This window comes from Entelurus aequoreus, linkage group LG16 (assembly GCF_033978785.1).
Source record: "Entelurus aequoreus isolate RoL-2023_Sb linkage group LG16, RoL_Eaeq_v1.1, whole genome shotgun sequence".
In the NCBI taxonomy this organism is placed as follows: domain Eukaryota; kingdom Metazoa; phylum Chordata; class Actinopteri; order Syngnathiformes; family Syngnathidae; genus Entelurus; species Entelurus aequoreus.
This window is the reverse complement of record NC_084746.1, coordinates 49,654,027-49,677,789: the sequence shown is the minus strand read 5'-3', so window position 1 is coordinate 49,677,789 and position 23,763 is coordinate 49,654,027. Positions and strand designations below refer to the sequence as shown.

General features: G+C 41.4%; 1 protein-coding gene across 9 annotated transcripts in view; it reads left to right on the top strand.

The window, feature by feature from the left end:
* The window catches only part of LOC133631133 (microtubule cross-linking factor 1-like), a 130,782-nt gene extending 108,396 nt beyond the window's left edge, over positions 1–22,386 (top strand). For 6 of the 9 annotated variants that reach the window (XM_062023217.1, XM_062023221.1, XM_062023218.1 and 3 more), the window contains 7 exons: positions 314–412; positions 490–657; positions 4,681–4,953; positions 5,314–5,589; positions 5,687–5,754; positions 5,855–7,394; positions 20,179–22,386. In XM_062023217.1, the coding sequence (XP_061879201.1) occupies positions 314–412; positions 490–657; positions 4,681–4,953; positions 5,314–5,589; positions 5,687–5,754; positions 5,855–7,394; positions 20,179–20,373 (2,619 nt within the window). In that variant the 3' untranslated portion in view covers positions 20,374–22,386. Of the gene's footprint in view, positions 1–313; positions 413–489; positions 658–4,680; positions 4,954–5,313; positions 5,590–5,686; positions 5,755–5,854; positions 7,395–13,738; positions 13,882–17,624; positions 17,657–20,178 lie in introns of those variants that run through there. The other 3 variants (XR_009821401.1, XR_009821402.1, XM_062023219.1) reach the window with 3 other exon arrangements.
* Positions 22,387–23,763: the final 1,377 nt, after the last annotated feature.

Here is a 23,763-nt window from a genome sequence, read left to right as displayed (position 1 = left end):
AAATTTGCTCCAAATTTAGTCCAAATTTGCTCCAAATTTGCTCCAAATAGCGTGCAAAATGTCTTCCTCTGAATCAGTGAAGAAGTCCCACACGATTGATTGTTCACGACAGACCATTTACAGCACAGCACAGGAAAAGAGAGCTTGGTTTTCTCACCCTAACCCACTTACAGTACAGTTAATCTCATCTTCTTTTAAATCGGACCTAATTTTTAATGTTATCAGATTTATTGCCCAATAATTATCCGTCCCATATTTAATGTGCAGCCTTATTTTCAACATTTTGGTTTATTGTCCTCTGCATTTGGACCAGTTGGGGGATGTCTCTGAGCTGAGAGGCGTGATGCAGCATGGCGATGGCGACGGGTCCAAACCTGCGTCACCTGATGCACACCTGCCGCACCAACAACAGGTGATCACACGTTTTGGAACAGCTCCGATCTGTATGACTTACCCATCAAATACGATTATTGTGATTCCTGTTTGCAGTTCGATGAGAACCGGCGAATGCTTCAGGCGCTGCGCACCCTCCTGGAGCAGTTCCGGGAGGAGCTGCGTGAGGAGGAGGCGCAGCGCTGCCAACTGCAGCAGGCCTACGCCAACGACAGAGCCGCCTGGGAGGTCAAATGGGCCGAGATGAAGTGCCAGTTAGCACAGGTACGCAGATGGCCGCTCAGCCGGACCGCCTTTAAGGGACAGAACCGATAAATGCGTTAAAATGTGATATTGGAAATTATCGGTATCGGTTTTTTTATTATCTGAATGTTTTTTTTTGTTTTTTTTTTATTAAATCAACATAAAAAACACAAGATACACTTACAATTAGTGCACCAACCCAAAAAACCTCCCTCCCCCCATTTCTTTCTGTTATCAATATTCTGGTTCCTACATTATATATCAATATATATCAATACAGTCTGCAAGGGATACAGTCCGTAAGCACACATGATTGTGCGTGCTGCTGCTCCACTAATAGTACTAACCTTTAACAGTTAATTTTACTCATTTTCATTCATTACTAGTTTCTATGTAACTGTTTTTATATTGTTGTACTTTCTTTTTTATTCAAGAAAATGTTTTTAATTTAGTTATCTTATTTTATTATTTTTTTTAAAAAGTACCTTATCTTCACCATACCTGGTTGTCCAAATTAGGCATAATAATGTGTTAATTCCACGACTGCATATATCGGTTGATATCGGTATCGTTTTTTTTTGATTGATTGAGACTTTTATTAGTAGATTGCACAGTACAGTACATATTCCGTACAATTGACCACTAAATGGTAACACCCGAATAAGTTTTTCAACTTGTTTAAGTCGGGGTCCAAATTAAAGAGTTGGACAATATCGGAATATCGGATATCGGCAAAAAGCCATTATCGGACATCCCTAGACAGAACGCAATTTTCTGACTGTAAACATGTTGCTAAACCCGGCAAAAGGAGCCAAAAACCACTAAGCTGTAATTAGGAAGTGAAGGAAATGAGTCTTTATCCTTCGTTTAGTCCATTTGACAAATCAAGTCAGAAATTGTGTGAATGCCAAAACATATATTATTATTAGAGATGTCCGATAATGGCTTTTTTGCCGATATTCCGATATTGTCCAACTCTTAATTACCAATTCCGATATCAACCGATACCGATATATACAGTCGTGGAATTAACACATTATTATGCCTAATTGTGTTGTGATGCCCCGCTGGATGCATTAAACAATGTAACAAGGTTTTCCAAAATAAATCAACTCAAGGTATGGAAAAAAATGCCAACATGGCACTGCCATATTTACTATACAAGTATAACTCATTTACCATTTAAATTTGATTAATATATTTTTGGAAAAAAATAACATTACAAAAAAGTTCATACAAATTCTGGGGTGTAAATACAACATTTCCAATTAAATGATTGATAAAAGTTGTTTTTCCACTATAAGGAACAACATTTGAATTAACAATAATCCTTTTTGAAGTCTGTGATGTCACAGCGTCATCAGAAGATTACAGCACTTGCTAAGAATCCAATCAAGATGCCTCTAATGTCTCACGTCATCCTCTAGACCAGAGGTCGGCAACCCCGTTATATCAAAAGAGCTATTTTTTTCCCTTTTTGCACTAGACAAAAATAGTATGGGGCTCCAAAACATGACACAATATAAACAAACGTAAAAGTTTTCATCTTCCAGAATTATTATTATTATCAATTTTCTTCCAAAATCTGTCTTTTTTTGGGGGGGGTTATATTCATGGCTACCTTAACGTGGGGCTCGCTCATTCAGAAGCCGCACAGACACACACACCAGCGCCCCCTACCTTCTCCTTATCTTCCTCATGCTCATCCACAAGTCAGGACTCAGCCTGTAGACATTTACGGCCTCACAGTGTGTCAAAATTGTAGAACTCTTTACAAAAATGCACCTTTCTCACACCGGTTTTGAAACTAGCCAAAACAAGGAAGCTGAAGCCATCAACACTATAGTCACAATCACCAGGGAGGCATATTTAACAATAATGGGCCCCATTCAGCAATAAGTTCCTAACTTTTCCTCTTATCTTTCTTCGTAAGTGATTTCCTAAGAGGAGTCCATTCAAATTCATGACGTGTTCTTAAACGGCCAAATTGTTCCCACCTGCTGTTCTTAAGTTGCTGAAAGCCAAATTGTTAGCGCGTGCGTGTCTATCATAATTTGCATATAAACACGCCCTTATTTCCCCAATATGAATATGTAAACACCCTTAATTCCGTAATTTGCATAGGTAAACGCCCTTAATACCCCATATAAGGGCACAATTCCGGCGGAAAAGCCGAACATCAAACACACGGAGAAAACACAAACAGATTACAGAAGAGAAATTCGTATTATCCCGCGGGGGAAATACATCATGTCAAAACGTAAGTTTAAGAAAGGGGGGACTGCTGAGGTAGCCTAAAGCGTTCAAATAAATATTCGTCACTTCGGGCAAAACACGGTCGTGAAATATGCGCTCCCTCCCCAGCGCACGATCTACGGCATCTTGCAGTAGCAACAAATTGTGTGTGTGTGTGTGTGTGTGTGTGTGTGTGTGTGTGTGTGTGTGTGTGTGTGTGTGTGTGTGTGTGTGTGTGTGTGTGTGTGTGTGTGTGTGTGTGTGTGTGTGTGTGTGTGTGTGTGTGTGTGTGTGTGTGTGTGTGTGTACTGTACTCTATGTACAAACGTATCTATGTACACATTTTGTGTATGTTTCATTTTCTACTTATTATGTACATACATTTGTATATGTAGTACATGTTTTGTACATTTATACATTAATGTAAACTGAATGAAAATAGGTTGAGCAATTAGCAAGATATGATATATTTTCAATTTAGATGTGTTACCTTCATTGAGTACGTTGCTGTCCTTAAAAATGGCCAACTCATAGAACTTACTACTATGTGTGCGTATGGTCAAATCTACCTAGCAACAGCGGTCGGTCCTCACAACTACAAAAGTAAAATATTTTTTTTACTTTGTGTGTTTTGCATTCTGAAGTGAGGTTGCAACTCTCTACTCCCATCTAGTGCTAGATATATATATTTTTTCATCATTCTAGCTATAGTGGAAAGGGGGGGTCCTCACAACCTACTGACCAAACGGGGGTCCACACAAAGTAGGCAAGACGTGTGTGTGTGTGTGTGTGTGTGTGTGTGTGTGTGTGTGTGTGTGTGTGTGTGTGTGTGTGTGTGTGTGTGTGTGTGTGTGTGTGTGTGTGTGTGTGTGTGTGTGTGTGTGTGTGTGTGTGTGTGTGTGTGTGCAATCGTAGATTTTGTTCTTACCTCTTGAACGCATCAAAATTAAATTATCCCCTCAACTCCCCCCAAAATGGATTAACTCGCTGGAATAAAAAAGACAATATAACATACATCCATAAATGTGGACGCATGTGGAAAAAGTGCAATATATTTATCTGTACAGTAATCTATTTATTTATTCATATATATTTATTTATTTTATATATATATTTATATATTATTTATATATATTTATTTATTTATATTTGCACCTTATTGCTTTTTTTATCCTGCACTACCATGAGCTTATGTAACGAAATGTCGTTCTTATCTGTGCTGTTAAGTTCAAATTTGAATGACAATAAAAAGGAAGTCTAAGTCTAAGTGTACCTACGAACAAATCCCAGCTGAGAAAACATTGGTGAATACAAAAATCTCCTTGAAAACTTCGTAAGAGGGCCTAAGAACAAAATGTGTTCCTAAGAACGGTTGCTGAATGGGGCCCAATAATAACAATTCATACAATTCAAATGTGTTCTTTCTCAACTCTTTTTGCGTGAGGACGCCATTTGAAAAACACACAACTTTTCTGAGAGCGTGTGGGATAAAGTGCAGCAAGGGGAACCAATTAAGCAGTTTTTGGTTTTAGGAGTGTCATTATCTGTTCGCAAGCTCTGGCTTTTAATCCGGGCAGCTTTACGCGCTTCATATCCTTCCGGAAAGGCACACGGAGTTCAACGGGCGCCTTGATAGCAGCTAATTTAGTTAGCATGCTCTGATAGCATCACGCTGAGGTTCTTTCATGCTCTCCGGCCTACAGAACATTTGGACTTTTCAGTTATACGGGAGAAATTATGCTGAAAAGACAACTGTTTGTGAGAGGAAATTTGCTGAATAGAGACTGACTTTTAAAACGTGTTGTCTAGGCAGAGGACGAGGGGCGAGGCAAAGTGAGAGGCCAAGCTCAGGGAGGCGAAGGAGAATCGCCCCGAGAACCCGATTGGGCCCTGAAACAGGAGCGAGAGGAGCACCGGAGCCTGCTGGCTGAAAGTCACAACATCTCGCTGGAACTCCGCTGGAGGCTGCAGCACGGCGAGAAGAGGTGGAGCCGCGAGAGGGCCGAGCTCCTAGAGCACTTCCAGCACCAGAGGCAGGAGTGGGACGGCGGCACTCGGGAGCTCCACCAAAAGATTGAGCAGGTGAGGGTGCGGGGAATATGATGAATAATCATTTAAGTTCAAGTTAAAGTACCACTGATAGTCACACACACACTAGGTGTGGTGAAATTACCCTCTGCATTCGACCCATCCCCTTGCTCCACCCCCTGGGAGGTGAGGGGAGCAGTAAGCAGTAGCGGTGGCCGCGCTCGGGAATCATTTTGGTGATTTAACCCCCAATTCCAACCCTTGATGCTGAGATGCAGGGAGGTATTGGGTCCCATTTTTATAGTCTTTGGTACGACTCGGCCGGGGGTTTGGACTCACGACCTACCGATCTCAGGGCGGACACTTTAACCACAAGGCCACTGAGCAGTTTGTCCTTGTGGTTTGTGGTCACAGCTGCTGGGAGATCAAAACAGCCGGCGAGGCGAGGGCACCGAGGACGCTAGCTCAGTCCAAGACACCCCCTGTAGTGGTCTCCGCTCGTCCGCCCCTGTGTTGATCCCGCCCGTCCGCTCCCTCTCCGACTCTGACGCCAAACTGGAGGAGCAAAGAGGGGGCGCCATGCGGCTGAGAAGCCCATCCAAAATCCCCTTAATGGACGCTCTCAGCAGCCTGGAGGCCCCTCCGCCCTCCAGACTGGAGAGTGAGAAGAGGTTCCCCTGCATTAAGGAGGTAAAACATCATTTTTGTGTCCATCCTGTGATTGACAGGTGATTAGTCCCTGCCGCTTGCCCAATCAGTTTTATAAGTTTAAGTTTCTCTCTTCTAGTCCCTGAATGTGCTTTCAGAGAGAGAAGGGCCTCATGACGAAGAGATGAGCGGCGGCAGTTTGCTAAGGTGAGCTTGCGGGTATACGAACAGGAAGTGATTTTATTTAATTGTTTTACTTCTTAAAAATAAATATAGTTTTGTTCGTGTGTGTGTGCGTCCCGTCCAGAGCCAAGTCAGTGTGCTCCATGAGCGACTTCCAGCGTCTGATGGACAGTTCGCCATTTCTGCCTGACAAGATGCGTCACGATGAGCGAGGCCAAGACGACGTCACCCCGCCCCTCTCCCCGGATGACCTCAAGTACATCGAGGAGTTCAACAACAAGGGCTGGGACTTCCCCATATCCACCGCCAGCCCGGGTCCCGCTCAGGAGGCATGGAGTGGCAAAACCCCGGAAACGCGAGCAGGAGAGCCAGTTATGGATTCCCTTCAACCAGACTCCTGGTTCCTCACCACCAGCGCCAGCATGCTGACCACTACCAGCACCCTGACCAGCCCTGAGGTTTTTAACAAGTCTTCAATGAGTAGCACCGGGGCCGGCGTGGTGGCGGACAATTACGAGTTCCACATCCGCCACAGCCCAAGCAGACCTGGACCAGATGAGCAGCCCATAGAGGAGTCTGACATGCTCTATGCAAAGGGAGGTAAAGGGAGAGATGGGATTGAGGCACCCAGTGGTCCAGATGAGGTGTTCCCCAATGGGCGCTGGCCATGTGGCCTTCTGGAGGCCGGCAGCCTAAGGACTCCTCCGAGCCAGTCCCCTATTTGCTCCACAGTGGGCTATGCCTCCTCACTGGAGCTGCAGTTGGCTCGGAATCTGAGTGATGACATGAAGGAGGTGGCCATTTCTGTGAGAAACGCGATCCGTCCTCTACCGGGGCCCGTGGTCCGGGACACGGCCTGCCAGACCAATGGTTTTACCACACGAGGCACTCAGACCACGCAGACTATAAGCGTAGGTCTGCAGACTGACCTCCTGAGGAACCTGACCAGCAGCCCCCACCGCTGCCATACCCCAAAAGGGGGCAGCACTCCCATCTCGTCGCCATCACGGAACACGAGAAAGGTCCAGTACTCGCCGGTCATCCAGAGTAAGTTTGAGCGGCCCTGCTGCTCGCCAAAGTACGGCTCACCCAAACTTCAGCGCAAGTTGTCCACATCCAACAAGGCGGAGCTACCCAACGCCAGCCGTGCTGCCACCCCTACCACCCCCCAGAAGGGCAACAGCGAGTCGGCGTGGGCCAGATCCACGACCACACGGGACAGCCCGGTCCACACCACCATCAACGACGGCCTCTCCAGCCTCTTCAACATCATCGACCACACCCCCGTCGTCTACGATGCCATTCAGAAGTTCAACAAGTCACCCAGCCGCTCTCACCCTACGCCGCCCCCCACCACAGAGCCCAGCGCCGCCCCCGGGGCTCTCGCCACTGACCCTAGGAATGAATACACACGGACCGCCAGGGGGCGCTCACCCAGCCCCGTACAGCTGATAGTAGAAACGCAGGGTGACCGGAATGTGGAGGTGGTGAGCATTCGTCAGGACCTGTCGGCGCCCCCGGGGTACACGCTGGCCGAGAACGCGGCACGCATCCTCAACAAGAAGCTGCAGGAGCAGACCTTCCAAGACGAGAAGAGGATGCAAGCCGGAAGCCCGGGAAGCAAGATGGCCGACCTGGATAGAGCCCAGCCGGGCTGCATGGAGGTAAACACATCAAATATGCACAAGTCTTCTTCCTCTACTTCCACATGAATGTGTCGCATCAGCCGATGATCTCACAGTTGTGACATGAAATGGATCATGCGTACTAAATGGCGTATAATTATTCCTACCAATTACAGGATTATAAGAGGATTAGTTCAGTAAAGTTGTTGATAATCTTCTTAACAAGAATCAATCTTATGTAGGCTACTCAGGCCAGCTTGTATCACGTATATCAGTGTTTTTCAACCTTTTTTGAGCCAAGGCACATTTTTTGCGTTGAAAAAATGCGGAGGCACACCACCAGCAGAAATCATTAAAAAACGAAACTCAGTTGACAGTAAAAAGTCGTTGTCGCAATTGTTGGATATGACTTTAAGCCATAACCAAGCATGCATCACTATTAGGGATGATGTTTGATAAGAAATTATTGAGTTTGAGTCTATTATCGAATCCTCTTATCGAACCGATTCCTTATCGATTCTCTTATCGAGTCCAGATAGGTTGTTGTATATGGTAAAAAAAACACACAATATTTGGTTTAACAAAAGCTCACTTTTATTATATAAGAAAACTATTTAATCTAATAAATAAATAAATATTGACTGTTACCCCCCCTAAAAAAATACAATTAAATAAATAAACATTGACTGTTGTTACCCAAAGTATATTAAGTGGGATTTTTCAGAGAAACAAATATATACAGTAACACAAAAACAACCTGTCTCTGTGATCACTATAGGTGTATAAATAATAATATAGTGTTAAATAAAATCAGTCCCTTGGGCACAAAACTGGAAATAATACAGCTCTCCAAAAAGTGCACTTCTGCTGCTATTGGACATAACTGTTTGTTATGATGCTTTGACATTTTTGCACTTTACAGAAAGAAAGAAAATTCTATGAAGAGAAAAGTTGTTTGCAAATGTGGTTACAATGCTAAAAAATGAAAAGTTAAAGCTAAAAAAAGAAATACACTTTATTGAGTTAACATTATTTCTTTATAGGGGGAAAGATGTTATGAGCTAGGGCAGGGGTCGGCAACCCAAAATGTTGAAAGAGCCATATTGGACCACAAATACAAAAACAAATCTGTCTGGAGCCGCAAAAAATTAAAAGCCATATTACATACAGATAGTGTGTCATGAGATATACATTTAATTAAGAGGACTTAAAGGAAACTAAATGACCTCAAATATAGCTACAAATGAGGCATAATGATGCAATATGTACATATCGCTAGCCTAAATAGCATGTTAGCATCGATTAGCTTGCAGTCATGCAGTGACCAAATATGTCTGATTAGCACTCCACACAAGTCAATAACATCAACAAAACTCACCTTTGTGCATTCACGCACAACGTTAAAAGTGTGGTGGACAAAATGAGACAGAAAAAGAAGTGGCATAAAACACGTCCTAGAAAGTCGGAGAAAGTTATACATGTAAACAAACTATACGGTGAGTTCAGGGACCGCCAAAATTAGTAGGACAAAACGGCGCTCGCCGAATACTTGAATCAGTGAAGCATGTTTAATACAAACAGTGTGATTTATAACAATTAGGGAGGTTTGTGTCATGTTTGTCCTCCTACAGAAACCATACTAAAACAAAAAAATAGATTTTTTTCCCCTCATCTTTTTCCATTCTTCATACATTTTTGAAAAATCTCCAGAGAGCCACTAGGGCGGCGCTCAAGAGCCGCATGCGGCTCTAGAGCCGCGGGTTGCCGACCCCTGAGCTAGGGAATATAACAACTACACTACCCATCATGCAACGGGAGTGACGAGCATGCGCGGTAGCCCCGAAAAGTGTTGTTGCATGTCGTCACCCGTGAAAGTAAACGTCAAGAACTCAGCCAACACGCCTCGTCTGCATTATTTATAATTAGACAGACAACACATATACAGTGTGAAAAACAAAAGTTAAAAAAGGGAGATATGTTGTATATATATGTATGTGCTGCGGTTGTTTTAAGAACGTTGCGCCAGCTGCCGTAAAGGAGGTGCGTTGCTAGCCTGGTTGCTATGTTTCCGGTGGGTCGTAAAAGTGTTCTTCATGAGTTTGTACCCTGCTCAAATCTCTCAGTAAAGTTATTCGATGGATTATAGCTTTTGTTTTGAACTTTATTACACCTTGGAGCGCTTTTTCCCGTCCATTGTTTTCCTGCTTTCGCTATCTGCGCCTAATGACTGAGCTACGTGACTGATTTATTGTGATGTCCCACGGAGCATTTCTGGTCGGGACGGGATTCGTTCCGAGGGATTCGAATAAAGAATCAACTCTTTTCCTTTACTATAGTGGTCTCGATAACGGGTACCGGTTCTCAAAAAGGGATTCGAGTCCGAGGACTCGGTTATTTTCTTATCGAACAACCGGGAAAACCGGTTTCGAGTATCATCCCTAATCATTATAGCTCTTGTCTCAAAGTACCGTATTTTCCGCACTATAAGGCGCATAGAATAGACGCTACAGTAGAGGCTGGGGTTACGTTATGCATCCATTAGATGGAGCTGCGCTAAAGGGATTGTCAACAAAACAGTCAGCTAGATTACAAACCAGCATTCTGACAACTCTGTTCACTCCCAAAATGAATAAACAGCTGTTTTATTATTTTCCCCGAGGTAAAGTCGGTGACGTGGTGTTTTGTTTATCTTTGAACAACAGCAAGGTATAACATGTAGTGCAACATTTATATCACATAGTTTTTTGATTGATTGAAACTTTTATTAGTAGGTTGCACAGTGAAGTACATATTCCGTACAATCGACCACTAAATGGTAACACCCGAATAAGTTTTTCAACTTGTTTAAGTCGGGGTCCACTTAAATTGATTCATGATACACATATATACTATCATAATACAGTCATCACACAAGATACTCATCAGAGTATATACATTGAATTATGATATGGAGGGGGGGGTGGGTTTGGTTGGTATCAACACTTCAGACATCAACAATCAGCATCAACAATTGCATCACCAGAGAAATAGATATTGAAACAGTGTAGGACTGACTTGGTAGGATATGTACAGCAAGTAGTGGACATAGAGAGAGAGATCAGAAAGTTTAAGAAAAAGTGTCTACATTTGATTGTTTGATTGTTTACATTTGATTATTTATAGTCCGAAGAGGTATTATGTGGAAGGGAGGGTGTTAGTTTAGGGTTGTACTTGCCTGGAGGTGTTCTTTTAGTGCGGTTTTGGAGGAGGATAGAGATGCCCTTTCTTTTACACCTGTTGGGAGTGCATTCCATATTAATGTGGCATAGAAAGAGAAAGTGGAGGGGAACTTTTCCCTGATTCAATAAACACGTAAAAAACAGTCTGATACTGTTACGGTAAATCAAACGTTAGTGCAATCACAATATAGCAACACTCGAAATAGTGCAGAGCAATAACAATATATCAATAACTCAACGTTGCTCAAACGTTAATGTCGCACAACACAACACACAAAATAAACATGTAAAGCTCACTTTATGAAGTTATTCCTCATCCACGAATCCCTCGAATTCTTCTTCTTCAGCGTCGGAATTAAAATAGTTGGGCGAAATCGGCGTCCAACATGCTCCGTCTCGTCGAAGTCGTCATTAATGGAGTCAGTGTAGCTGCTGCTCTATTCCCGTGTTCTAGCAGACTTAACATCTTTTTCACCAGCATAGCCGCAACTCTTGTCAACAAGCTGTCCCACCACTCTGGTCGCTTTGGTGTAGAACACATTAAAGCCTTCTACAGAAAGCTAGGAGTATCCAACGATGATTTCAAATTAGAAATGGTCACAGCTGATGAGGTGTTTAAAAAATTGAGCGCGCTCCACCCTAACAAGGCCACCGGCCTTGATAATATTCCCTCCAGATTCCTCAGGGACTCTGCCTCCATCATTGCCCCGATCATCACGCACATAATAAACCTCCCAATTACACAAGGCCAAATACCAAAAGATTTTAAGATAGCAAGAGTAACTCCCCTCTTTAAAAAAGGAAGCACATTGGAACCTGGCAACTACCGACCTGTTTCTATTCTCAGTTCCGTTTCGAATGTAATGGAGAAAATAGTTTATGAACAGGTCGATAGTTACCTTGCCACTAATAAACTCATGTACAAATTCCAATCCGGCTTCAGAACTAACCACTCCACTGACACATGCCTTCTCTATCTGACCGACCACATCAAACATGAGGTGGACGCGGGCAAATACTGCGGCATGGTCATGCTGGACCTTCAGAAGGCCTTTGACACCGAGCAATCGGATTTAACAAAACCTCATGGAGCTGGATGCAATCTTACTTGGAGGCGAGGGAGCAGGTGGTAGAGGTGAACGGCACCGTGTCTTCCCCCCCCCCCCCCCCCTCTCGGTGAGCTGTGGAGTCCCCCAAGGCAGTATATTGGGACCTTTACTGTTCCTAATATACATAAACGACATGTCATCGGCATGCGACTGTGAATTGTTTTTGTTTGCGGATGACTCTGCCTTGCTGGTATCCGGCAAGGACAAGTCTCAGGTGGAGAAAATCCTCAGTGCTGAGCTGTGTAGAACTTGCACCTGGCTCGCTGACAACAAGCTATCCATACACTTGAGTAAAACTGAATCCATCCTGTTTGGGTCCCACATCAAACTTAAGAAAGTCAATGACTTCACCATAAAAGTAGGTGACATTGTTATCACCAGGAAAGATGAGGTCACCTACCTACTAATAAAAGTCTCAATCAATCAATCAAAATACTGCGTGACTGATCCTCCGTCTTAAGTCTAAACTCTGCGTCGTAAGCGTGTCTCTTAATAGGAGCCATTTTGGGGTCTTTACATAAACAAACAAATGGAAATGAAACGGCACGCCTCGCGCAGTCATATATCCCAGCATGCACCGCGCGCTTCTTCTTCTACGGGGGCGGCTGCCTACCATAGAAGAAGAACTTCTTCTACGTGGGAAAATGAAGTCGGCGGCTGCTTACCGTAGTTGCGATTGTTTGATTGATTGAAACTTTTACCTGTTGGAGGCTCAATATTGGTCCATATATAAGGCGTAACGGATTATATAGCTTTTGACAAAATTGGAGGTTTTTAGGTGCGCCTTATAGTGCGGAAAATACGGTAGGTGTACTGTCACCACCTGTCACATCACGCCGTGACTTATTTGGAGTCTTTTGCTGTTTTCCTATGTGTAGTGTTTTACTTCGTGTCTTGCGCTCCTATTTTGGTGGCTTTTTCTCTTTTTTGGCTATTTTCCTGTAGCAGTTTCATGTCTTCCTTTGAGCGATATTTCCCGCATCTACCGTATTTTTCAGAGTATAAGTCGCACCGGAGTATAAGTCGCACCTGCCGAAAATGCATAATAAAGAAGGGAAAAAAACATATAAGTCGCATTTTTGGGGGGAAATGTATTTGATGAATGCCTGGTATGTTGACGTAACATATTATGGTAAGAGTGAGTCAAATAACTATAACATATAGAACATGCTATACGTTTACCAAACAATCTGTCACTCCTAATCGCTAAATCCCATGAAATCTTATACGTCCAGTCTCTTACGTGAATGAGCGAAATAATATTATTTGATATTTTACGCTAATGTGTTAATCATTTCACACATAAGTCGCTCCTGAGTATAAGTCGCACCCCCGGCCAAACTGTGAAAAAACTGCGACTTATAGTCCGAAAAATACGGTACTTTGTTTTAACAATCAAGAATATTTCAGTTGTTTTTATCCTTCTTTGTGGGGACATTGTTGATTGTCATGTCATGTTCGGACGTACATCGTGGACGCCGTCTTTGCTCCACAGTAAGTCTTTGCTGTCGTCCAGCATTCTGTTTTTGTTTACTTTGTAGCCAGTTCAGTTTTAGTTTCGTTCTGTATAGCCTTCCCTAAGCGTCAATGCCTTTTCTTAGCGGCACTCACCTTTTGTTTATTTTTGGTTTAAGCATTGGACACCTTTTTACCTGCACGCTGCCTCCCGCTGTTTCCGACATCTACAAAGCAATTATCTACCTGCTGCCACCTACTGATATGGAAGAGTATTACACGGTTACTCTGCCGAGCTCTAGACAGCACCGACACTCAACGACAACACATCATTTTCAGACTATAATTACTGCTTTGCAACAATATTTTAACCCAAATAGGTGAAATGAGATAATCTCATGGCACACTAGTGGTTGAAAAACACTGACGTATATGATTGAGCTATTATCTGAACAGCATGTCTAATATTGTAGTGATTCTAATATTGTGCAGACTCTTTTGCAGTTGTTACGTCTTGCCCCAACCCAACATGGCGGCTGGTTGTGGTTCCCCCGCCTACCTTTTTTGCAGCTGTTCACTTCCTGTTTTGTTTTATTTCCAGGTGCCGTCACCCCTTCCTCCTCGTTTTTACTGACTTTCCCGCTTTATCTATCCTCGTCTACCTCCCCGATCCTCTTCCCTCTTTGCTCCAGAACCACACTGTCATACTAACAACTCCATGGGGACTCTAACTGTCCCCGAGATGTAAGTTCCTCCCCTGGCCCCCTTTTATCACCAACCTCGCCATGTTGTTGTTGCATGCTTCACAGGGCAGCATTGATGTCACAAGTTGTTTACTTAGTCTTGAAAGAGCACCCTGCGGTTCTTGTTCATCTGAAATAATTTGTGTAAAACAAATCATACCAAGCATCCTGATACACGGTAAAGCAATACATAATTATTTGCTGATATCTCATGTGTATATGTAGTTATAATCGTTAACTAAAAGCAAGAAGGAAATTATTAATCAATAATCAATCTACAATAATAATGGTTAAAACATAATGGAATGGATGGATGGAATTTCCAAATAAATTAATGAGGGCTCCTTATAGTGGCTCAATAGCGCCCTCCAGGGCTCAACTCCAGAACCAAGGCCTATTTATCTGCAGAATATAAGGTGATTCAATACAAATTCTGTATTTACAGGAGTCACCAACCTTTTTGAAAGCAAGAGCTACTTCTTGGGTAGTGATTAATGCGAAGGGCTACCAGTTTGATACACACTTAAATAAATTGCCAGAAATAGCCAATTTGCTCAATTTACCTTTAACTCTATGTTATTATTAATAATGAATGATATTTACACTTAATTGAATGGTTTAAAAGAGGAGAAGACACAATTAAATTTTGAAACATAGTTTATCTTCAATTTCGACTCTTTAAAATTCAAAATTCAACCGAAAAAAAGAAGAGAAAAACTAGCTAGTTCGAATCTTTTTGAAAAAATTAAAAAAAAGAATTTATGAAACATCATTAGTAATTTTTCCTGATTAAGATTAATTTTAGAATTTTGATGACATGTTTTAAATAGGTTAAAATCCAATCTGCACTTTGTTAGAATATATAACAAATTGGACCAAGCTATATTTCTAACAAAGACAAATCATTATTTCTTCTAGATTTTCCAGAACAAAAATTTTAAAAGAAACTCAAAAGAGTTTGAAATAAGATTTAAATTTGATTCTACAGATTTTCTAGATTTGCCAGAATAATTTTTTTGAATTTTAATCATAATAAGTTTGAAGAAATATTTCACAAATATTCTTTGTCGAAAAAACAGAAGCTAAAATGAATAATTAAATTAAAATGTATTTATTATTCTTTACAGTAAAAAAAATAAAATTACTTGAACATTGATTTAAATTGTCAGGAAAGAAGAGGAAGGAATTTAAAAGGTAAAAAGGTATATGTGTTTAAAAATCCTAAAATCATTTTTAAGGTTGTATTTTTTCTCTAAAATTGTCTTTCTGAAAGTTATAAGAAGCAAAGTAAAAAAATTAATGAATTTATTTAAACAAGTGAAGACCAAGTCTTTAAAATATTTTCTTGGATATTCAAATTCTATTTGAGTTTTGTCTCTCTTAGAATTAAAAATGTCGGGCAAAGCGAGACCAGCTTGCTAGTAAATAAATACAATTTAAAAAATAGAGGCAGCTCACTGGTAAGTGCTGCTATTTGAGCTATTTTTAGAACAGGCCAGCGGGCTACTCATCTGGTCCTTACGGGCACCACGTTGGTGACCCCTGCTGTATTACATATGTTCAGGTATTATTTAACAAAATAATAATTGTTATGCTTAAAGTATGCAGACTCCCATTCGTAATGACAGGTCGTGAGGAGCTTCCAGGTCTTCTTTGGGGATGAACTATGTTTTGTATTGTGTTGTTTTCTTTTATTATTCCCACATTATTCCACACGCTTCCTCTTCCAGTTCCCAAACTATGCATTGTGACACTACACTGTAAAAAGTCAGTGTTCAAAAACAAGAAAAAAAAAACCTGAATTAGGGGTATTTTACTTCAACTAAGCAAAATTATCCCAAAAATACCTTAAAATAGGTATATTCTCACTAATAACAAGTGAACTTTTCTTGGTAGAAAAACAAATGAGACCTTTTTGCTCAATATGTTGAAAAATATTCTTAAATGAAGTAAATGCTAGTGCCATTATCTTGACATAATGATATGCGCTCGGCATTACATTTCTTGAAACCAGCAAACTTACACTAAAAACTAGTTTATTGTTCTTAATGGAAAGACAACAAGGCAAGCGCTTGTTACTCTCGGGGTCTCCTAGCCGCTCAGGCAAATCATATGGTCTAAAAATGCATTTTTCCATCAATATCCTGACATCATCGCACCAAGTGCGTGCTCTTTCAGTCAATTAGTGCGCATATATACAGCCCGGCCCCCGGCCCCAATTTTTTTAATTGTAATTTGGAAGAATTTATCTGAATGTGCATGAACTATTTCTGTTCAAAATTGTTTGAAATGTCACATGTTAAATTTTTTTTTTCTTCATGACAAAACAAAGTAAATACAACACAATAACTGCACAACAACTTATATCTACTAATATTTGGAATCTTTTGATTTTTGCCCTCAAAGTCCTTCTGTGTCTACGAAATGATTCCCTGAATTTGTAAACAATAACAAAAACAACAACAAATATTTTGTTTAAGTAGAAATATTGACTTAATCACTTTAGTATCGAACATATACACTACCTTTGGTATCGAGACCACTGTGATCACGATGATATAAACATATATATATATAAATGTGTGTGTGTGTATATATATATATATTTGGGGCGGCATGGCGTAGTGGGTAGAGCGCCCGTGTCAGAAACCTGAGGGTTGCAGGTTCGCTCCCCGCCTCTTACCATGCCGTTACCCCGGTGCCGCTCACACCGGTGAATGAATGTTGAATGAATGATAGGTGGTGGTCGGAGGGGCCGTAGGCGCAAATTGGCAGCCACGCTTCCGTCAGTCTACCCGAGGGCAGCTGTGGCTACGAAAGTAGCTTACCACCACCAGGTGTGAATGAATGATGGGTTTTTAACATGTAAAGCGACTTTGGGTACTTAGAAAAGCGCTATATAAGTCCCAGGTATTATTATTATTATTATATATATACATACATACATACACTACTGTTCAAAAGTTTGGGGTCACATGTAAATGTCCTTATTTTTGAAGGAAAAGCACTGTACTTTTCAATGAAGATAACTTTAAACTAGTCTTAACTTGAAAGACATACACTCTATACATTGCTAATGTGGTAAATGACTATTCTAGCTGCAAATGTCTGCTTTTTGCTGCAATATCTACATAGGTGTATAGAGGCCCATTTCCAGCAACTATCACTCCAGTGTTCTAATGGTACAATGTGTTTGCTCATTGGCTCAGAAGGCTAATTGATGATTAGAAAACCCTTGTGCAATCATGTTCACACATCTGAAAACAGTTTGACCTTCCTTTGAGCAGATTGAGTTTCTGGAGCGTCACATTTGTGGGGTCAATTAAACGCTCAAAATGGCCAGAAAAAGAGAACTTTCATCTGAAACTCGACAGTCTATTGTTGTTCTTAGAAATGAAGGCTATTCCACAAAATTGTCTGGGTGACCCCAAACTTTTGAACGGTAGTGTACATTTAAAAAATGTAGCTAACTTGGTGTAGCACCATACTGAAGCAGAATGAGTCTAACGCAATATCCAAACGGCGGACATTTATCTATGAAACTATGGAGAAGCTGATGATGGTGCGTTTGACGAAGAATAGCTCAAAACAGATTCCATAGAAGTTCACTCCCCAAAGTAAATGCTGTACGTTCTTATTACATTACATCATAAAACTACAGTAGTTGTTTGTACTACATTCTATTGCATTGTTTTTCACACAATATTTCATACCTTTTTTTTTTTTTTCTTTTAAAAAAAAAAGCATGTTACATGATAAATATGAAAGACTTTCGAGGTACGAGCTGTGTCACAGAAGTAATCAAACTCATATCACTTTACATGGGGAATGTCCACCTTAAGGCTTTGTAACGCCTTCCTAATGTCAAACGAAGAAGAATATTGGGAATTGTTCCTCTTCATTAATTTGGTGCAAATCTTGGATTAAAAAAATATATCATCTATACTATTAAGTATTAAAGTACAAACCCCGTTTCCATATGAGTTGGGAAATTGTGTTAGATGTAAATATAAACGGAATACAATGATTTGCAAATCCTTTTCACCCCATATTCAGTTGAATATGCTACAAAGACAACATATTTGATGTTCAAACTGATCAACATTTTCTTTTTTGCAATCATTAACTTTAGAATTTGATGACAAAGAAGTTGGGAAAGGTGGCAATAAATACTGATAAAGTTGAGGAATGCTCATCAAACACTTATTTGGAACATCCCACAGGTGTGCAGGCTAATTGGGAACAGGTGGGTGCCATGATTGGGTATAAAAGTAGATTCCATGAAATGCTCAGTCATTCACAAACAAGGATGGGGGCGAGGGTCACCACTTTGTCAACAAATGTGTGAGTTTAAGAAAAACCTTTCTCAACCAGCTACTGCAAGGAATTTAGGGATTTCACCATCTACGCTCCGTAATATCATCAAAGGGTTCAGAGAATCTGGAGAAATCACTGCAGGTAAGCAGCTAAGCCCGTGACCTTCCATCCCTCAGGCTGTACTGCATCAACAAGTGACATCAGTGTGTAAAGGATATCACCACATGGGCTCAGGAACACTTCAGAAACCCACTGTCAGTAACTACAGTCGGTCGCTACATCTGTAAGTGCAAGTTAAAACTCTCCTATGCAAGGCGAAAACCGTTTATCAACAACACCCAGAAAAGCCGTCGGCTTCGCTGGGCCTGAGCTCATCTAAGATGGACTGATACAAAGTGGAAAAGTGTTCTGTGGTCTGACGAGTCCACATTTCAAATGGTTTTTGGAAACTGTGGACGTCGTGTCCTCCGGACCAAAGAGGAAAAGAACCATCCGGATTGTTATAGGCGCAAAGTGTAAAAGCCAGCATCTGTGATGGTATGGGGGTGTATTAGTGCCCAAGACATGGGTAACTTACACCTCTGTGAAGGCGCCATTAATGCTGAAAGGTACATACAGGTTTTGGAGCAACATATGTTACCATCCAAGCAACGTTACCATGGACGCCCCTGCTTATTTCAGCAAGACAATGCCAAGCCACGTGTTACATCAACGTGGCTTCATAGTAAAAGAGTGCGGGTACTAGACTGGCCTGCCTGTAGTCCAGACATTGAAAATGTGTGGTGCATTATGAAGCCTAAAATAGCAGAAGGGAGACCCCCGGACTGTTGAACAACTTAAGCTGTACATCAAGCAAGAATGGGAAAGAATTCCACCTGAGAAGCTTCAAAAATGTGTCTCCTCAGTTCCCAAACCTTTACTGAGTGTTGTTAAAAGGAAAGGCCATGTAACACAGTGGTGAACATGCCCTTTCCCAACTACTTTGGCACGTGTTGCAGCCATGAAATTCTAAGTTAATTATTATTTAAAAAAAAAAAAAAAAATTTATGAGTTTGAACATTAAATATGTTGTCTTTGTAGTGCATTCAACTGAATATGGCTTGAAAAGGATTTGCAAATCATTGTATTCCGTTTATATTTACATCTAACACCATTTCCCAACTCATATGGAAACAGGGTTTGTAATACTGAACCAATGCAACGATTTAAGGTGGATTTTTTTTTTTTCCCTCTAAAGCAGAAGCATTGTGGATCATGTGTCTTTAGTATGCATGATCTGTGCTGTGTTGTGTGATCACATGACCAGAAATGTCTTACTGGTCTCCTGTACTGGTGCCAGCACATAGTATGTATCCCAAATGTTCACTGGAACCTCTGAAGTTGCTTTGCTGCTCAAATCAAAACCAAAATCCACTCCTGGACTTGTAAAAAAAAAAACCAGAGCACAAAACATCATGTTGTGAAAGTTTGCTGTGCCTTTCAAAGAAGGAACTTTGCACACTTTTACTTTTGCTTTTACTATTCAAAAACCACCACAGAAAGTCACCTTTTGTGAGGAGACAAAAACCACACAACAGGAAATGGTGCACATCTCCACCGGAACCACATGTCTCTTTTGTTCTGGCTGCTCAGTGCAATATGGCTGGTTTCACAACGTCATCCATGTAATGATTTGTGTGAAGAGACGCACCTCCCAAGCGGTAATCCTCCCCCCTGCATATTACCTTCACACGTCTGCTGGTCGCCTGTACAGTTTTACAAAGGTCCTTCTCACGACAAATTCCATATCTATAAATCCAACGGTGTTCAACTCCAGAGGTTTCCAGAATATTCTGTTCATTCATAGCCTGGCGGAACATGCATCAGCTTGAAGTCGCCCGCTCTTTCATCCTCTCACAAGCTCCGCCCACTTCCCACCCCGCCCCGTTTTTGCTCCCATTGCTCTGCCCTCCATTACTCAGTGTCATGTTGTCGCCGGCAGGACCTGCCCCGCTCTTCGGTGGCCCCGCCCCTGGACGCCTGCTTCCTGAGGCCGGCCCGCCCGGCCAACCGCCGCCCCCCCTCCCGCTGGGCTAACCTCTCGCCCCCCTCCTCCTCCTCCGCCCTCAGGAGGAGGTTCACCTTCCCACCGCCGGGGTGCCGCGAGAGCATCTTGGAAGGCGAGGATCTGGCGTGATGATCCGCTACCTCTGATACCATCTCTAAGCCCCTAAGACTCAGAAGTCCAAACCTCACCTGAGAAACACCAGCTGACCCTTTTTGGGGCAAAAAAAACCGGAACTTCTTGGTAGAAGAACCTGGAATGTACTGTAGTCATCATCCTCATCATCACGAAGAACAGAAGTACAAATATCATATTCAACATTTCCATCAAAGGTGCCTCGTTTGTCCGTCCGTCCGTCAGTGCGTGCGCCATCTTTTTATTCATTGTTTACTTCAATTTGTTCTAGAGATGTCCGATAATATCGGGCTGCCGATACAGGTCACGCTGAGGGTGGCCGTATAAACAACCTTTAACACAGTTACAAATATGCGCCACACTGTGAACCCACACCAAACAAGAATGACAAACACATTTCGGGAGAACATCCGCACCGTAACACAACATAAACACAACAGAACAAATACCCAGAACCCCTTGCAGCACTAACCCCCGCTATCCCCCCAACCCCGCCCACCTCAACCTCCTCATGCTCTCTCAGGGAGAGCATGTCCCAAATTCCAAGCTGCTGTTTTTCCTTGTTACATTGTTCAATGCATCCAGCGGGACATCACAACAAAATTAGGCATAATAATTAGAGATGTAATATCGGAAATTATCGGTATCGGTTTTTTTTATTATCGGTATCGGTTTTTTGGGGTTTTTTATTTTTATTTTTTTTTATTAAATCCACATAAAAAACACAAGATACACTTACAATTAGTGCACCAACCCAAAAAACCTCCCTCCCCCATTTACACTCATTCACACAAAAGGGTTGTTTCTTTCTGTTATTAATATTCTGGTTCCTACATTATATATCAATATATATCAATACAGTCTGCAAGGGATACAGTCCGTAAGCACACATGATTGTGCGTGCTGCTGGTCCACTAATAGTACTAACCTTTAACAGTTAATTTTACTCATTTTCATTCATTACTAGTTTCTATGTAACTGTTTTTATATTGTTTTACTTTCTTTTTCATTCAAGAAAATGTTTTTAATTTATTCATCTTATTTAATTTTATGAATTTTTTTTTAAAAGTACCTTATCTTCACCAAGCCTGGTTGTCCAAATTAGGCATAATAATGTGTTAATACCACGACTGTATATATCGGTATCGGTTGATATCGGTATCTGTAATTAAAGAGTTGGAAATATCGGATATCGGCAAAAAGCCATTATCGGACATCCCTAATAATAATGTTAATAATTGTGGCGGTATGGCTCGGTTGATAGAGCAACTTGAGGGTTCCAGGTTCGATCCCCAGTCACTGCCGTTGTGTCCTTGGGCAAGAAACTTTTTTACCCACCTGCTCCCAGTGCCACCCACACCGCTTTAAATGGAACTTAGATATTGGGTTTCACTATGTAAAAGCGCTTTGAGTCCCTAGAGAAAAAGCGCTACATAAATATAATTCACTTCACAATTCACAATGTGTTAATTCCAGGACTGTATATATCGGTATCGGTTGATATCGGAATCGGTAATTAAGAGTTGGACAATATCGGATATCGGCAAAAAAGCCATTATCGGACATCTCTAATGTGTTCTCATCTTGTGTCCCAAACCAAACTTCTTGTGGTCAGAAGCAGAGACACTTGATGTCATATTTCTATCGCGATGTTAACGTTTGTGTCTTTCCCTATGGTGTCAGGGAAGAGAATGTTACGTATCTTTGAAGGCACTTGTCCAACTATCTGTCCAATGTCTGCATGCCTTGGGGGACACTAGCACTTTAGTGCACGTACATATGAGCGCTAGTCACTGTTACTATATTATAAAAAAAAACTTGTTTTTTCTCTGTTTTTATAGTCCACTGCAACTGTCAGGATGTATTTGTACTCTCTACTCTGTTGGACGTGATCTCCTTTCTTTGTTTCCACAATGAAAGCATTAAAAAAAAAAAGAAGAATGTTTTAGATGATAATCTATGTCCAAACCTATAGTCTGTTGTAAATAATCAATGGCAATTAAACTTGAATGTCTATTTACAGTACAGTCTACAGCAGTGGTTCTTAACCTGGGTTCGATCGAACCCTAGGGGTTCGGTGAGTCGGGCTCAGGGGTTCGGCGGAGGTCAAGACACACCCGACTCATCGTGTAAATAAAAACTTCTCCCTATCGGCGTATTACGGATACGGCAACAGCAGAAGTCAGACTGATTTGCAGGTGTGTAATTTGTTGTGAGTTTATGCACTGTGTTGGTGATGTTCATGCACGGTTCATTTTATGCACCAGTAAAAAAAACATGGTAACACTTTAGTATGGGGAACATATTCACCATTAGTTAGTTGCTTATTAACATGCAAATTAGTAACATATTGGCTCTTAACTAGTCATTTTTAAATACTTATTAATGCCTTATTCGGCATGACCTTATTATAACCCTAACCCTCTAACCCTGACCCTAACCCTCTAACCCTAACCCTAACCCTAACCCTTTAACCCTAACCAAATAACTCTAAATTAAGTCTTTGTTACTTAGAATATGTTTCCCTAGTGTCCAAAAAACTCTAAATTAAGTCTTTGTTACCTAGAATATGTTTCCCTAGTGTCCAAAAAACTCTAAATTAAGTCTTTGTTACTTAGAATATGTTCCCCATACTAAAGTGTTACCAAAAACATATAACTTTGTCTTGGATTTGAAAAAAAAATTTTTTTTTATTTTTCACTAAAGAAGGGTTCGGTGAATGTGCATATGAAACTGGTGGGGTTCGGTACCTCCAACAAGGTTAAGAACCACTGGTCTACAGTAAGCACTGATTATGTGTGTGTTCAATAAGGTGTGTATGTAATTTTGGGATTTAATAGGGGGGTTGGCAGACACACAATGTGTATAGAAAGATTGGGTCCACTGGGAAGTCAAATCCTCTTGCATTATTGTTAGGCTAAGGATTTATTGTGTATTATTTATGTTCCTGATAAGGTTGGTTGTAGCGTCCGTAGGTTCAAGATTAGGGTTGTGGTAGAGTTAAAGTCATACTTGCCAACCCTCACGAATTTTCCGGGAGACTCCCGAATTTCAGTGCCTCTCCCGAAAATCTCCCGGGACAACCATTCTCCCGAATTTCTACCGATTTCCAGCCGGACAACAATATTGGGCACTGCCTTTAGCGTCCTCTCTCACCTGAAAAGGAGACTATATGTCTCCGTTATCCATAGGTTTATCTAGAACCCATAAAGTAGGCAGGCACGGAGCTATTTCTCAGTGTGTGTTTATTCCAGCCGGCACGTTAATACACTGACACACAACATCCGGATTCCCATCTTGCATTGCTTCAAAACTACGGCAAGTAGTCATATCCAAAAACATAACAGAGACGAAGCAGAAGAACGAAGAAGAGACATGGCGACGACG